This window comes from Clytia hemisphaerica, unplaced genomic scaffold (genome assembly GCF_902728285.1).
Source record: "Clytia hemisphaerica strain Z4C2 unplaced genomic scaffold, Clytia hemisphaerica genome assembly, whole genome shotgun sequence".
Lineage (NCBI taxonomy): Eukaryota > Metazoa > Cnidaria > Hydrozoa > Leptothecata > Clytiidae > Clytia > Clytia hemisphaerica.
In genome coordinates, this window is record NW_027104390.1 from 1,136,785 (window position 1) to 1,152,086 (window position 15,302).

Genomic DNA, 15,302 nt, shown 5'->3' on the forward strand with positions numbered 1-15,302 from the left:
TGTGCACTCTTTTTTCTTTTACCTATAACTTTTGAAGGAATTCTTCAATCTTTATAAATTTTGTATCATTGGAAAGATATTAATGAGTGGAAAATCATTCAGTCAAAGGATATCAAACAAAGTTACGTATAAGCTGATTGACGTCTAAAAACACTGTTTTCTGCAGTTCTTTGCTGTTTTTTGGGGTCAATCACTTATTAACTTTGTATCATAACTTTATATTTAATAAATATTTTAATGAAATTTCTTCCCAGTGACTTTTCTACAAGATCTTCCTTTTTTTCTTCTTCATTTTCATCTTCACTTTTCGAATTTTTTAAAGATTTTTTTATTTCAAATTGTTCCACTCACTAATATCTTTCCAATGATACCAAATTTATAAAGATTGAAGAATTCCTTCAAAAATTATAGGTAAAAGAAAAAAGAGTGCACACTTATCGTGAATAGACTTTAGTAAAAATTACATTTCACAACAAAACACTTGAAAACTAAAGTCTGTGTCAAAAAGGTGTGCAGTGTTTTAATGTTTGACCACAACTTTCCATCAAGCGTATGTCGTGTAATAAAAAGTTTGGTATCGTTGGGAAGATAGTCAAAAAAGCTTATGTAAAAAACACACATTTTATAAGTTAAAAACTTTGTTTAATACCTTTTTGATGGACTTAAGTTCCCGCGACATGAATTAGGCCACTCGTGTAATCTAATCAACTGTACCGTGTTTAACCCAGTTCGAACTTGATCGATGTTACAAATCAAAAATAACATAATTGTTTAAAAATGTCTATGTATAAAAAGTTTTGTTCGTAAATAAAAGAATATAGAATTTCTCTGAAAAAGAATTTTATTTATAGAAAAATATTTAAAAACTATTGGATCAACCTTATTCGCCCTCGTTTCTTCATTACAAATTGTAAACCTCAATGCAAATTTGAAAAGGCTAAATCGTAAAATATTACTACACCCCCTTCTCACAGACCCGGTGGGAGCCCATCCCACTAGGAAAATTGGCCTTAAATATCGTCCCCAGACTAAAGTATTGACTGTCCTTTCTTCCGAGAAAATGAATTTAACTTTCACTCTCATTTTGATCACTATCTCGAAAATCCACGTCAGTTGATGACCCCTTCCTCGGTTCAACGGATTCAACTTTAGATGAGTCATCATCCAAGCTTCTAGAGCGTTGTTTATTGTCATTTTTAATCAATTCAACACTCGCGCCCTTTTGTTTTTCGAACGTCACAACAATACTTTTAACGTCTTTCAATGGACTTTCTAGGGCCGTTTGAGGACCTTCAGATTGGCTCTGTTGCGACTCGGTTTCTTTCTCAAGGCTTTGAAAGTCGCATTCGTTGGGTATTTTAACTTTTTGTTGATATAACTCCATTTTAACAGCACTCGGAAATGATTGATGTCTTTGAAGGCGGGATGAGGCAGTTCCTTTCTTACCGCCCTTCTCCAAAATATTATCACCCTTATCTTGAATAATTTGATGATGAAACTGCACAAGATCAGATACATCGACTTCCATTTTATTAAAAGATCGCTCATGTATATCTTCAGTGCAATTTTCGCTTTCACCATCTGAGTCACATTTCACTGTAAGATTTACAGACCCGAATTCATCATCGGGTGACGAACGCGCAGGATAATCATCAAGCGTCCGCCGTCGCATATGTCCTTTGATATGACGTTTTGATCTCTCAGTAAATACCTCCGTAAGGTCCTGGACTTTAGAAGATTGTTTCTCATTGGACGGGCTCTCCATCTCACATTCGCTTTCAATAGGAGTGCTCTCCATTGGCGAATCTAGATTTAGCGAGCGTCTTTGTTTCATTTTTGCGATATTTTCTAAATGTAGAATCTGTGAAGCCTTCGATAAACGCCTTAACAAAGACGGTTTTAGATTGAATTCAAAGCTATCTTCAACTTGAGTTTTGTTTTTCTCCCCATCGTTGTCCTGCTCATTTAACTGTTTGACGGACTGAATGAGTTCTGTTTTCATTTGTGTTGCCATAACAACCTTTTCCATAAGGGCATCCTCGGTGACGTCACTAAAAGGTTTGTCTCTATCCTCCAATGTGGTTTGTCCTTCTATGACATCATTAATGCCTCGATTATCTGGTTGTGTTTGGACTACTTCATTCTCTCCGTCTTTTTCGATCTCAGTATCGAAGAAAACAGCACCCGATGTCATCGTCATGGCGCGCCGTAATCTAAAAAATCAATAAAAAGGTATGAAAAGATAAGGGGTGAATCAAAAGTTTTGAAATAAGTCTGATGAAGAAAGTAAAAAAAATCAAAATAAGGCCATCCCAGGAATCGTTTGCTTAATCATCAATTTTAATTTACAAGCTTTTTCACATGGAATTGACACGGATGTGGAGCAAGACTGGTCAGATATAGGGAAAGAAAAACATTGTGTTTATTCAGCACGGAATCGAACACAATATAACAATAGGAGACACCGGCTAGGCTACATCAAATCGTCCTTTGTTTCGAGCGTAAAACTCCTACTGTTCGGGATATGCACACTGCTTTCATTTTGAATATTGGAATTCTCCGGATACATCGCATGCGCACTGAGGTTTTGATGAAACAAGACTTTCGAGCCAATCAGCTGTGTTTTAAACATTCTTTTATTTTAAATCTATTGATAAACTTCTTTTGTTTAAAATATCTATTAATTTTAATCCTATTAAAAAATTTCCGGTTGGGTCACTAGTGGCCGCCCATAACAGTGCCTATAGACCAAGAGTAAGGCCTAAAACCGGCCTGAATAAAGAAATGTGTCTGATATGAAAAGGAAACAATTTACTAAAACCTTTAAATAAAACACAACATACCTTCTTTGCGATCCAGAAGATTCCCACAATTTACTGGAAGATTCTGAGCTCGCATCAATAGACTCACTGGAAGGTTGATTGAACATCGAGTCTTCATCATAATTCACTGACATGCTGTTTTCTGGTGTGAAAATTTTATTGTTGTCTGAAAAACAACAACAAATATTTATAACATTAACTACGAAAAACACATGTGCGTAAGTCCTAATCTATGATCCTGACCACTATTAATTGGAAGATAATATAAATGTTTTTAACCCTTTAAGTCCCAATGACGAGTATATTGGTCAAGGGCTATGTAGGACGGCGAAGCCCTCCTGTAATGCCCAGTTTGAGTTATAAATCGTCACTTTGGTCTAACTCGTAGGAATTGGATTGGGCTTCATGGTCAATCAAAAAAAAAAAAAAAATCAAAAGTGAGTCTTTTCAGCAAGATTTAAAGCTAAAAAGTCAAAAAAATGCAAACAATTGACAAAAATCCGCTTTTTTAAGATTTTGACCGTTTTTTGACCACTTTTGGTCAACGAGTGATCCAGGAACCTCCAAATTTGACCCTGCTTTAATTGATTCTGTCTTCCAGCGAATTAGTTTGAAATTTTACAACTGGGCACCTTTCTATCAGTCTGTCTGACTGCTTTAATTTTCCTTACCTACCCCCCTCTTAGCCGCCGCCCACCCGCCCTTCTTAAATCAGGCGGGAAAGAAAAGAAAGAAAAAAGAAAGAGGAGATTCTAAGCTATCCAACGAGCTATGAAAAACTTAGAAAAAATGACCGTGTCACTTAAAGAGTTAAGAAAGGGAATATTAAAATATCTTTCCAATGGTTCCAAAGCAACTGTCTAGCTCCCAAGCTGCAAGCTCTTTTTGTGTTGAGTTTTAGAATTTTCAAAAAAGAATTTCGCGCTTAGGGTTAAAAGCAAGGGAAAAGATATGATAGTTTTATTCCTAGTTTTACCAATCCATGATATTCATTACCCATAGCCAGGACGTATGCCACTAATTTCATTGTTTGAATTAAACGGGTGCTTTCGTAAAATACATTACGTCGTGAATTTCATCAATTATGTTTGTCTAAAGGAATGGCTTAGAAATTATGAAGAGAACGTTACCTTCATTGTTTTCTTCACCAACTTCCCCAGTTCCCCGTTTTCCATCCACTGAATCCTCCATATCTTTCTCGCTGACATGAATTGAACGAAAAGCGTTCCTTTTTTCAGCAGCTGTACGCTCAGGTGAGATGGGTGGCGAAGTGGGCGTGGTTGCTGTTTCTCCAGGTCGGAATAAACGACTAAACCTGTTCCGACTATAGAAAACATTAAGTTATTTAATTTAAATTCCATTTACAGTACATATAAACTTTGTCCTAAATTTCATTCCCAGTACAAAAAAGAAAACAAAAAAAACGAATGAATAAAACTGGACACGCTCGCGAGGATTTCACAAGTATTAAAAAATATCTATATTTATCTAGAGTTTATAATATAGAAATGGGCGCGCCTCTATGCTGACAAAACAGAATAAGCAAAATAATTTCTCAAAATAAGTTCTCGCGCGGTGCCGAAATGGGGAAAACATATCCTTTCTGCTGTTTGAAAAAGCTTAGTAAGTAAATGGTTGTAGATACGTTAAATGATGTCCTTAAAAGGAATTATACTTTAAAAAATGTCCCGCATATCTTATCAGTATAGATCAGTTAGAAAATATAGCGTTCAGCGAAAATGCACAACGCAATAAATTCATCAATGATTGTTGATAGGGAGAGAGGGAAGGGTTGTAGGGAAAAAATAAATAGAAAGTTCTGGTCACAAAAATCAGTTTTATTGACCATCATGCTTGATGGTGAGCATTGTTATCAATAATGTTTTTGTGTGAAAAACATACCTCGAATTCAATATCCCTTCGTAGATAATGAGTTGTTTGGTAAACCCAGGGTTGGGTTGAACGATCTCGCGTTTATCCACAACGTAATCAATAGTATGTGCCATTGTCCATCCTTCTTTCTTCATGAGGTAAGCAATAACTGTGGAAGCGGAACGACTAATGCCGTATCTGCAATGGACCAAAATCTTGGAACCAGCTTCCCTAAAAAGAAATTTTGTATTTACGTATAACAGTAGTCAAAGTAAACTTTTTCACCATAAACAGAAAATAGAATCAACATGACAAGTTAGCCCAGATTTTCAATATTTTTACTGAGTTCTAAGGGCGAAAAACATGGCGTTTTGAATCACTGACATGCTTTGTGTGAGATTCAGATTCTAGATTTAGAATGGCATGGCGAAAAAGCATCTTTTTATACTGCGCTGAGACGGAAATCTGTCTCTGATAGTAAGGGTCCATTGAATCCTCAGCAAAAATAATGAACAGAAATAAGTCCTTTACTGGACATACAAGAAAATTTGTCAGATCCAGTATAGTCTAGACGAAATTGGCGTCAAATATACTCAAACAGACAGGTTTTGAGTTTTTAATGACTGTATTTCTTCGCAAAGAAATTTCTTTTTCTTCGCTAATCGCAAAATAGTATTAAATTTCTTAAATTGGCTGTTAAATTAAAAACGTTCAGAACATTAAAGTCACCCACTTTTAGGTTGAAAAAAGGTCTGCTAAAGAAATGCACATTTACCTTGCTTTTTCTATAAACCGATATGTGTGATCCCAATGCTTCAATAATTCGACAGATTCTTCATCATACACCCGGATGTTGTAATAACTCATGTGTTGCGGAAAGAAATTACCCACTTCACGAGTGATATTCAAGACGTATCCAATACCTAACTTCTTAAGGCCAACCAAGTCAGATGCATTCCATTCAGATCCCTATAGAAACAAAGAAAATTTTTAGACACATTGTATAAGCACTAACATGAACAAAACTTCGTAAAAAGCCAATCGCTTCAACACTCGTGTCAGCTCATATATGTCTGAGATTTTAGTACCGTCGCCCCACCTGCGTCAATAGTGGGGGGGGGGGTCAAGCAGTTAATCCAGAACACTATGCCTGTTTTGACCGTGGTGGTCCATTTTCAAATTTCTATAAATACGCGAGAATTTCTATAAATCCAAGAGTGGATTAATTGCCAAAGGGGTGGTCTCTGAAAAAATTCCTCATTAAAAATTCATTATGATTCATGCTAGTTTTGCCTCTTCTTCTGTCTTTAAAACGTCAAACTGCATCAAAGTCTTGCTTTAACTTTAAATTCCGTTTACACTAATTTTCAAGCTGTTGTGAAATCGGATGAATGGCTATAGAGCTAAATTGCTCTTCAACATAGTAGAGAACTAGTCTGAAACTGTATGGTATTGGCAACTGCTGGCATGAATCCTATCTAAAACCTGCTATTAATACCTAGACCTCTAAAAAAGACATACGTTTGTTATATTTTGTTACTTACTGCCCGTTATCATTTTGATTTATATTCTTACCTGTTCATACTAAATTTAGTTATTTTCTCTAGATTTTATATTTTCATAGCTATTCATACTGATTCAAAGAAATATTATTTTCTTGATTATTTAAAAAAATGCATTGAAAATTACTTAGAAAGTCGACCAACATCAATTAAAATAACTTAATGCATATCAAAATGCTCCGATAGACTGTTTTAGTCACTTGTACGTCGTCACTTGCAGCCAACCAACTGTTGGGTCCGTCGTGCATATCATGAATAGACTAAGAGTTAGTTCTTGCTACTTACCAAATAAAGGTAGTCCAGTATTTGTGAAGCCGAATCCATTTGCCCCATCACAACCAGGATTTGATCGCTGACGTAAATTTTGTAATTTTGTAATGAGAATCCAATCTCTTTCTCGCAAAGATCTCGCACCTTAAAAATGAAGTTTATGTGATTGACTTTACTGTGTGAGTCATTGGCTGTTAATATGTTGAGTATTCATTTGGTAAAAAGGAATTCTCTTGTGATGAAAACAGTACCCTTAAGGGAAGTAATTTTGGCGGGAAAAAAATTTGGCGGATTTGGTGGTGGCCAATATCCTCAAAATTAAATTTCCGCCAAATTTAATTTTTCCTGCTCTTCGCCAAATTTAATTCCCCCAAATTTAAATTATTGTATTTACTCCCAAAATGTGTGGCATTTCAAAACAGGTTTTTTCTTTGTAAAGTTTTTTGGCCCTAAGTATCCTTCATCCACCAAATTCAATTTTTTAAGCCATCTGTCAAATTAAATTCCTCTGAAAATTTTTTTTCGGCCATCCACTAAATTAAATTCCCGCCAAAATTTCTTCCCTTATTAAGATATTGCACTCAAAGAGTATTAAATAACGGTATTTAAGTCACTGAACTATTAAAGGTTAGAAATCAAAGGGGGTGGTTAAGCTTCTAAAAAAATGGACTTATTCAACAAACAATTTATAGGGGAAAAATAATGCTTACTTGTTTTGTCGATACTTCATCTAAGTTCAAATGCCTCATGATCTAAAAGAAAGAATATCAACTCAGTGTTTTATATATTCTCATGTTATGTTTGATTTATGAAAACTATATTTTAAACCCATTCATGAATCAACATCATTTTAAGGATAATCAGATGCTTGAGTTACAAAAACCTTTAATAAAAAAATCTTATTTGTGACTAGTCTATAACCCAAAGAAGAAAAAATTCCAGGTTAAAAGATTTCAACCTGGAGCAAGAAAGAAATGTAATTTCAAAAAAAGAACCTTGCAATATTTCTGATTTTTTGACTCACACTTACAAAAATATGATAAAATATTGACGAAACAACATTCTAGTTTGAGTAAAGAAAACGAGTTTAAAGTTAATTTCATACTCAAAGTTTCATGTCATATAAGTTACATACTTAGCAAATCCAATCTTAGCAGTCAAGTAAATAAGAAACTGGATAAGAAACTTTGAGGCTAAAATTTTCTGGAAAAATAAGGAACTCCAGACTCGGAGCCAAGTTAAGATTCCTTATAAAAAACGAGTAATTAAGGATTGGACAAAAACCAGTGTGTTTGTTTACCTCTCTTAATTTAGTGCGGATTTTCTTTTTGATTTTCTCTTTCTCTGGGCTAAAAAAATAATAAGGTAGTAATTTTTTATTTTAGTAAGCTGAACAAATGTTCAATTCTTTGGACTATTGTGACTAACCTTTTTTTCTTTTATAAGAAAAACATCATAAGAACAATAAGGTCCAAAATAAGAACACTGCTGAGCCTGAAATTACTCAATTTTAAGCAATTTAGGGGTCAAAGTAGTAAAAATTTAGTATAACGCTTGAAATACCTTAATTACACCCTGTTCTTAAATAAGAATAGGATGAGAACAATTTGAGGGCTAAAAATGCCAAAAAAATAAGAACAGCCGAGCCTCAGCAAAATTTTACTGGTTCTTATAAAAAAATACACCTTTCCCGTAATTTCAAAGTGGCTTGGGAAAATGCACGCTCTATCGTTGTGTATAAAATTGTTTAGGAGGTAAACAAACGCGTTCCTGCGAGAGGTTAGGGAAAGTGGGTTTTCAGCTTCTAACTTTTGATAGCGATCTCTTTTTGGCAAAAATATTTAGAGTTGTATAATATCATGAATAGAAAGAACATACTAAAATTTGAGAGGATTTTGTTCAACAGAACTTAGGAAAAGCTAAAAAAAAAAACCTTCCCTAAGGAAACTCAGGCAAAAACGGGTTTGTTTACCTCCAGAGACAAAACGGTGCTTCATTTAAAAATAAAAACTACTTACTCGGGATCAGCAGGTAAATTGACTTTGGTCATGATAAAGCTCTCACAGTCCATTTCATTCCTAAAACAAGCAAAAGTAGAGCTAATTGGAATTATAGACTTAGCAGGCACGTTAAAGTTTAGATAATCATTGTATCCTTAGCATCTTGAAATAGAGAAATTTAAGCTATTGAAATAAGCTTTCATCAACATTCAGTTTTGCGTATAAAAAGCTGCAAAAAAAGAAAAAAAATTCTTGTATTGGAAGTTTATCGTGCCTTGGATCACGAGATTTAAGTTTGGCTACGTTTCGAGAGATTCTTCTCTCATCATCGGGCAATGTGGAGGATGTTTTCCCCACTAATTGTACTAGTAGACCGCAAACGCAAACTTATTTAGATTAATATTTCTTGCTTAGACCTAGAGGTCTTTGCTTTGATAAGAGAATACTCTCGAATTTAAAAAATGGAGCCACCTACTAATAAAATGAAAGCCCTCTAAAAAAAGCGCAGCCCCTAATCTCTGGAACATTTGAATGATGAATTTGGAAAATAGGAAAATATTTTGGACAATAAAACTATTAGTTTATCATAATGAAAAAGAAACTGACCATTCTGTGATACTTTGAATATCAGAATTGATCATTTGCATGTAATGGTCAAGAAATCCATCAGTGTCAACTCCTTCAAAATATTTATACTTCCTGGCATAATCTATTGCTCTCTCTACAACATGACGTGCAGACCTGAAAATGAAAAAGGTTGTTTAGTTTGACTGAGACGAAATCATTCCTCGCAACATAATTAGTCTGAGATAAAACACAATTCAAATGAACTATTTATATATTAGATGAAGTTATGGATTGTTCCAAACTCGTTCCTTGTTATCAGCTTTTTTATTGCTTACTGACAGAGCTATATAATATCTTTATGGCGTCTATCAGTAACGTAAATAAAGCTTGGAATATACGGGGACGAGGTTTGGATTGTTCTGATGTCTTACTAGAGGAAAAGATCTGTGCAAAACTATTCACAAATTTTAAATAGGATTATAATTTCTTACCACAAAGTTTGAACGGAGACTGGTCTGAAAATATGGTTGAATGTTGAAGTCTTTGAAACATAGAACCCACTGAGAAATAAAAATAGTGATCATGGGAAAGAAATGGAGATGGAAATGAACAAAAATCGTTTTAAATTCTTTTGATACTTCAGAGTTTCATGTAGTTTCATGAAGATTTTTTGAGATTGTAGGTTCTGTAGTATAAGTTCATGAACAACTAAATGAGTTTAAAATGAAACTTAGAATAATTGCGGCTGAAAGTGGAGCTGGCACCTGGAACAAAAAGTTCACATAGGAGCTCAGCTCAAAGTGGAGCTGGTACCTGGAACAAAAAGTTTACATATAATTGTGATAAAAAAAATTAAAACTTCAATTTAGGCCAGAATGTGCTTCATGGAAATTAAAGAATATGGAAATTCAAGAAATAGAAATAATCTTACCCATCTCCATCTAGATGACAATAAGTTGTGCTGTGTATAGGAAGTACAAGGCCAATCGTTGGACTAAATGGAAAAAATTGAATAGGGTTAAGGAGGGTTTTCAGAAGTATTTCAGAACAAAATATACAGTACTAGAATTTATGATTAAAACAAATAATTGTAATCCACTGTTTTATACCTCGATAATAGTAAAGGATACTCTAGGGGTCATGCAAGCAGTACATGCTCAAAATTTTCCAAGTATTTGGAAAATACCCTCCCCCTTGAACGAAGAGAACAATAGAAATAAAATCATTCAAACGATAGACGTACGCTTTTGCTAATACCCCCTCTCCCACCTTTACTGCAAATATTCTATATGGATGGTCCAAGAAGGCCCCTTGATAAAAAATAGTTTTGCTAAAACTATTGCTAAAAGATTGAAAGCCAGACCAGGAATAAGGCAAAGAACATGAAAAACCCTTTTCTCCAATCAGGAATAAGACAAAAAACATGAAATTACCCTTGTCCTTGACACCAATCAATGCCAATGATAGCAGAATGATCTTTATCGCTGGATACAACTGTCAAATATCTCTTCTTCAGTGGGATTTTGCTTTCAATACGAACAGCCTAAAACAAGATTAACAAACTAGATGCTGAATGGACCTACCTGATGATGAAAATTAGATAGCAATAAGGAGAAAAATGAAAACAATCAGTCAGAAAATATAGCGTTTAGCGAAAATGCATAACGCATTAAATTTTATCATTGATCGTTGATTGGGGGAGAGGGAAGGAGAGTAGGGAAAAAAATAGAAAGTTCCGGTTGCAAAAATCAGTTTTATTGACAATTGAATCATGCTTGATGGTGGGCATTATTATCAATAATGTTTTTGTGTGAAAAAAACAACAAAAAAATATGAGGAAAAAGTCCAATGAAAATCTGAAAAAACGAAGATTTCCGGCATATTTCTGGCATTTTCGGCTGGAAAAAAAATTTGCTCAAAAATCCGAATAGGCCATGTTTTGGGCATTGCTATTATGCATCTTTGTGAAAAAAATCAGAAAAAACTAATGATAAAATCTCAAGAAAATGCCAAAAAACAAGTTTTTCCGGCATATTTCCGGCATTTTTGGCTGGAAAATTTTTTTTTCTTTCGAAAATTGAGCTCCGTCACATTTTGGGCATTGCTATTTTGCAACTTTGTGCCAAAAATCAGAAAAAACTAATGAGCCAATCTCGAGAAAAGCTGGTAACAGATGGACAAACGGACGGACAGACGGACAAACGGACAGACGGACAAAGGTTAAATTAAAGGACCTCCGAGATAGGTCCAAAAAAATGGGCAGTGTTGCGCAAAGGTGGCCTGAAGGACAGGAGTAAATGTTAACTATTTGCAATAGATTCTTAATCACATAGAAGGTTGAAAAATAATAGAGGGAAAGCAATACCATAGTCCCCTTTTCCAAAACCTCATTACATTTCTGTCACAGTGTGAGAATGCTTGGTAAAAAATTTGTTCTTCTTTTGAAAAAACTTGTTATTTTCATTGTTGTTAGAGCAAAAAAAAGAAGATTTTGGAAGAACTGAAAGTCATCATACCATTCTTAGTGCATCTATTTCTCTCAATATGCTGACCATGTGCTCAAGATGATTCTGTATTTCTCCTGAAAGGGAAAAAGACATTTCCCAAAAATATATGGTAGCATGGTTATATATACTAACTTGTCGATTTCAAAAGTAATTTAGTGGCCAAAGCAAAGTTATCCCTTCCAGACAGAAAAAGTAAAACAACTTTTCACAACAAATTAGCCTGAATTTTTGGTATTTAAAATTGAATTTTGCTGATTTTGAAAGGGAATAAGCATTTTCTTGTACTTCACTGTGATTGGCTGAGATAGCAGAACTTTAGACTATCATAATTGAAAATAGAAATTTGCTCAAGAATGAACAACGAAAAAATACAACAAAAATGCAACATAAGGCTAATATTGATACCTATCTTATCAGCAGTTGTTTTCAAAACAGAGTTCCCAGTTTGAAGTGCAATTGCACCTGATCTTGATGCAAAGTACCCTTCAAAACTTGGCCTATAAAAGATGAATTATGAAATTAAAAAGCTATATATCTGTTTTAAAAGAACAAAATAATAAAACACTTTCATCCTTCTATGTCAATAAATAAAGGTTACAGTTTATGTATTTTCTTGCTTAACCTCCTAAGATGTGTGCAAAAGATATATAATCTGAAGAATATGGTGATTGTATAGCATCTTTTTAAGAAGAATTGGCCTGGTCTAATTTCAGCGACTTTCTATAAAAAAAACTTGAGTTTTCACAACACAAAAAAACATTCATTCGAACTCTTTGCTACAAAGTTGAGAGATCTCGAGTCACAAAGGTTGGTAGGATAGAATTTTTAAATTCCTATCTACAAAATGCACTCTTCATAGAGCACTATTTAAGCTGAATTTAATTTTGACTGAAAATCTTTTAGATACAGGAACACTTTCCTCAGAGGTTATTTTTCAGAGATCTTTAGAGCTTCAGTGTGCTGTGTTAAGTAAAGAGTGATCTATTATCAGGTTACCAAAACTAGACAAAGCGTTTAGACAAAACATGCTATAAATTTATATACTTACGATCTCATTCTACTGAGTTTCGGTGGTCGTGTTTTACATTTCATGTCATCAAAGACTTCATCTTTGGCCTAAAGAAAAATAGAACGTTAATTTAAGTCAAACTTTTATTTTAAGGGATTTCTCAGAATTTCTTGGTCCTCTTTGCTCTTGAATAAATGAAAAATGGCTACTGTTGACTGTAACGTGAAAAATCAAATATTTACCGTTCGATTGGTTCGATTAATTACGTCTGGTTTAGAGATATGAATGATAGGAAGGTCGGAATTGCTGATTGAAACTTATCTTTTTTGCTAAGCAATCAGTTGAGGAGTCTATCAGTGATTCCGACCTTCCTATTATTTCTATCTCTAAAGAAGGATGTCGAAATTAGAAGAGAGATGTTGACATACATTAGATAGACCAAGTTTTACGGTACCGTCAACTGCTCTAACTTGGGACTATCTGACAAAACATGGGACGGCAATTCGGCCACCGTTTCACCAAATCTCCAATGTCATTTGATTTGAGTTAATGAACAGCATATATATAAAAAAATACACAATTTCTCTTTTGCACTGAGTAGGCTTTTAAATCAAAACATGAAAAAAAATCCGTACAGTAGTGGAACACATGCGGGTGTCTGTGCACTCTAAGAGGAACAAAGAGGTATAATTAATAAACTTGGTGGATTTATAAAAACAAATTTGTTGTCAAAGAGATTTAACAGTAAGTGAAAATACAGACCAGCCAGTGCCAGATATCGTTTCGACCAAGTGTCCCAAGTTAGAGCAGTTGACCGTGTAAAATAACAAATTATACCAATATGCATATACAGTGAACAAGAAATTTATCAGCCAATGACTTAATCAGTATATCATGCATATAAAGTGGATACAGGTTTATAAAAATGATTTTATACCTCTGCTGCCTCATCTGCCTTTCTTGTGTCTAAATCTGGACTTTCCATATCAATATTTATACTTGTAAGTACTTATGATTTCAAAGGTATAAAGGTATTTCAAATGTATATGTTCCTTTTGGACTTGAGCTGTTAATTGTTTTCTGTTATCACAGTTCAAGATTTTGAATCTTGATTTGTCCTGCTCTCCAGTAACTGTGCAGAAAATTTCAGACATTTTTTGCAAAACGGGCGACGGTGTGTTTGTTATTCTAAACAACATCTGGTGCCTAACCAAAATACTGTAGCCTTTTTATCTATGATTGGTTTCAAAAAGTTCAACACGGCTTTAAAGTAAAACTCTCTAGTAAAGTAAGACTCTTGTCTAGAAAATCGGCTCATTGAATACAGAAAGTGACGAACCTCATATCACTGTATCTGAAACAGAAGTAAACATTCGAAAAAGTCGCACGATTTTTTTAAAAAAGAGGAGGTGGTCGTCACGCTTCCACCAGCTCGCTGCTTCCACAACCTGCCAACCAAAAATCTATAAGAATCGTGTTTCCTGGTTCCTGATTGCTCATTTTTTAAATATTTACAGCAAAGAAAGATCTCAACATTTAATATCTGCAGAAAACTGGTAAGATGATGAATCTTTTAGTCAAAGTTAAGAAAAAAATATACGTAAAAATATTTACCATATCCGCCATATTTGAGATTAAAACTTGTATATCAAGATTATGGGGTTGAGTGTGGGCCGTTTCGGTTTTGATTTCAAGCAAAAATCTTAGCAAAGGGCCTGGGGTGAGCTTAGAAATGCAGGAACAGAGGTTTGTGCAAAGAATCAATCATAGAAAATTTTACAAATCCTCCATTAAAAATGAAACTTTTCCATACTGTATTTAAATAATACTGTGGAAATATTTCCACAACTCTGTCTGCACACCAGACAGTCTGGGGTAAATGTCTTGTCGCGCGAGTGACGTCAAACTCTCCATCGTTTTGCCACCAATTTGGTCTTCTTCGTTCCAGACGTCCGCGCCCGATAGAGGATCGATCATCGGAACGGCTCGATGACGGATCGATATGTGATCGATGGATTACTTAACGATCCGGATAGGAGATCGATAGAGGATCGATACTCAAGATTTTTTTAAGCTTATGATTAGTTATCGATTATTTATCGATCTATCATCGATCTTTTATCGATCTTATCGACCCTATCGACTCATACTCGATTTACGATCGATAACAAATCGATTAACGATTGATTAACGATCGATGACAAATCGATTAACCAGTGGCGTGGTGGGAAAATTTCTCTGGGGTGGCCAAGGCAAATATGTCGCCCTTTTTAAAGATTTTTTGTTTTTGGCGCCCCTCTCTATATGCTCATTATGAACACAAAAAAGGGAGTGTGCGAGCGAAGCGAGCCAGAAAATTTTGAGTTTTTGATGTGATGAGGGGTGCCATTTTTGTTTTTTCATTTATCAATCTTTCAATATGGGCGCCTGAAAAATCCTTCTTGGCGTCCCTTATTTTTGGGCGCCCCTTCTCAAAAGGGCTCCGCTGGGGGGGGGCTGGCCCCCCTGGCCCCCCTGCCACCACGCCACTGGATTAACGATCGATGACGAATGGGTATACTCGATTGAAATACTAGCTCGATAATGGATCAACGAAGGATCGATACTCAAGACTTTCTAATGGCTGAATCTTCCATCGATCTCCCATCCGGATCGTTAAGTAATCCATCGATCACGTATCGATCCGTCATCGA

General features: G+C 34.8%; 2 protein-coding genes across 2 annotated transcripts in view; one reads left to right on the forward strand and one right to left on the reverse strand.

Annotated features, from left to right (window-relative positions):
- The window catches only part of LOC136819859 (all-trans-retinol 13,14-reductase-like), a 133,700-nt gene that overhangs the window by 79,696 nt on the left and 38,702 nt on the right, over positions 1–15,302 (forward strand). The window lies entirely within an intron of this gene.
- Positions 476–13,933, reverse strand: LOC136819808 (protein phosphatase Slingshot homolog). Its single transcript, XM_067076049.1, has 17 exons — positions 13,547–13,933; positions 12,649–12,716; positions 12,006–12,097; positions 11,610–11,674; positions 10,527–10,636; positions 10,025–10,087; positions 9,585–9,653; positions 9,133–9,267; positions 8,545–8,604; positions 7,827–7,875; positions 7,237–7,278; positions 6,542–6,670; positions 5,470–5,663; positions 4,725–4,925; positions 3,953–4,146; positions 2,844–2,988; positions 476–2,213 (listed from the first exon to the last, which is right to left on the reverse strand). The coding sequence occupies exons 1-17, from the start codon at positions 13,592–13,594 to the stop codon at positions 1,067–1,069; spliced, it is 2,811 nt and encodes a 936-aa protein (XP_066932150.1). The 5' UTR covers positions 13,595–13,933; the 3' UTR covers positions 476–1,066.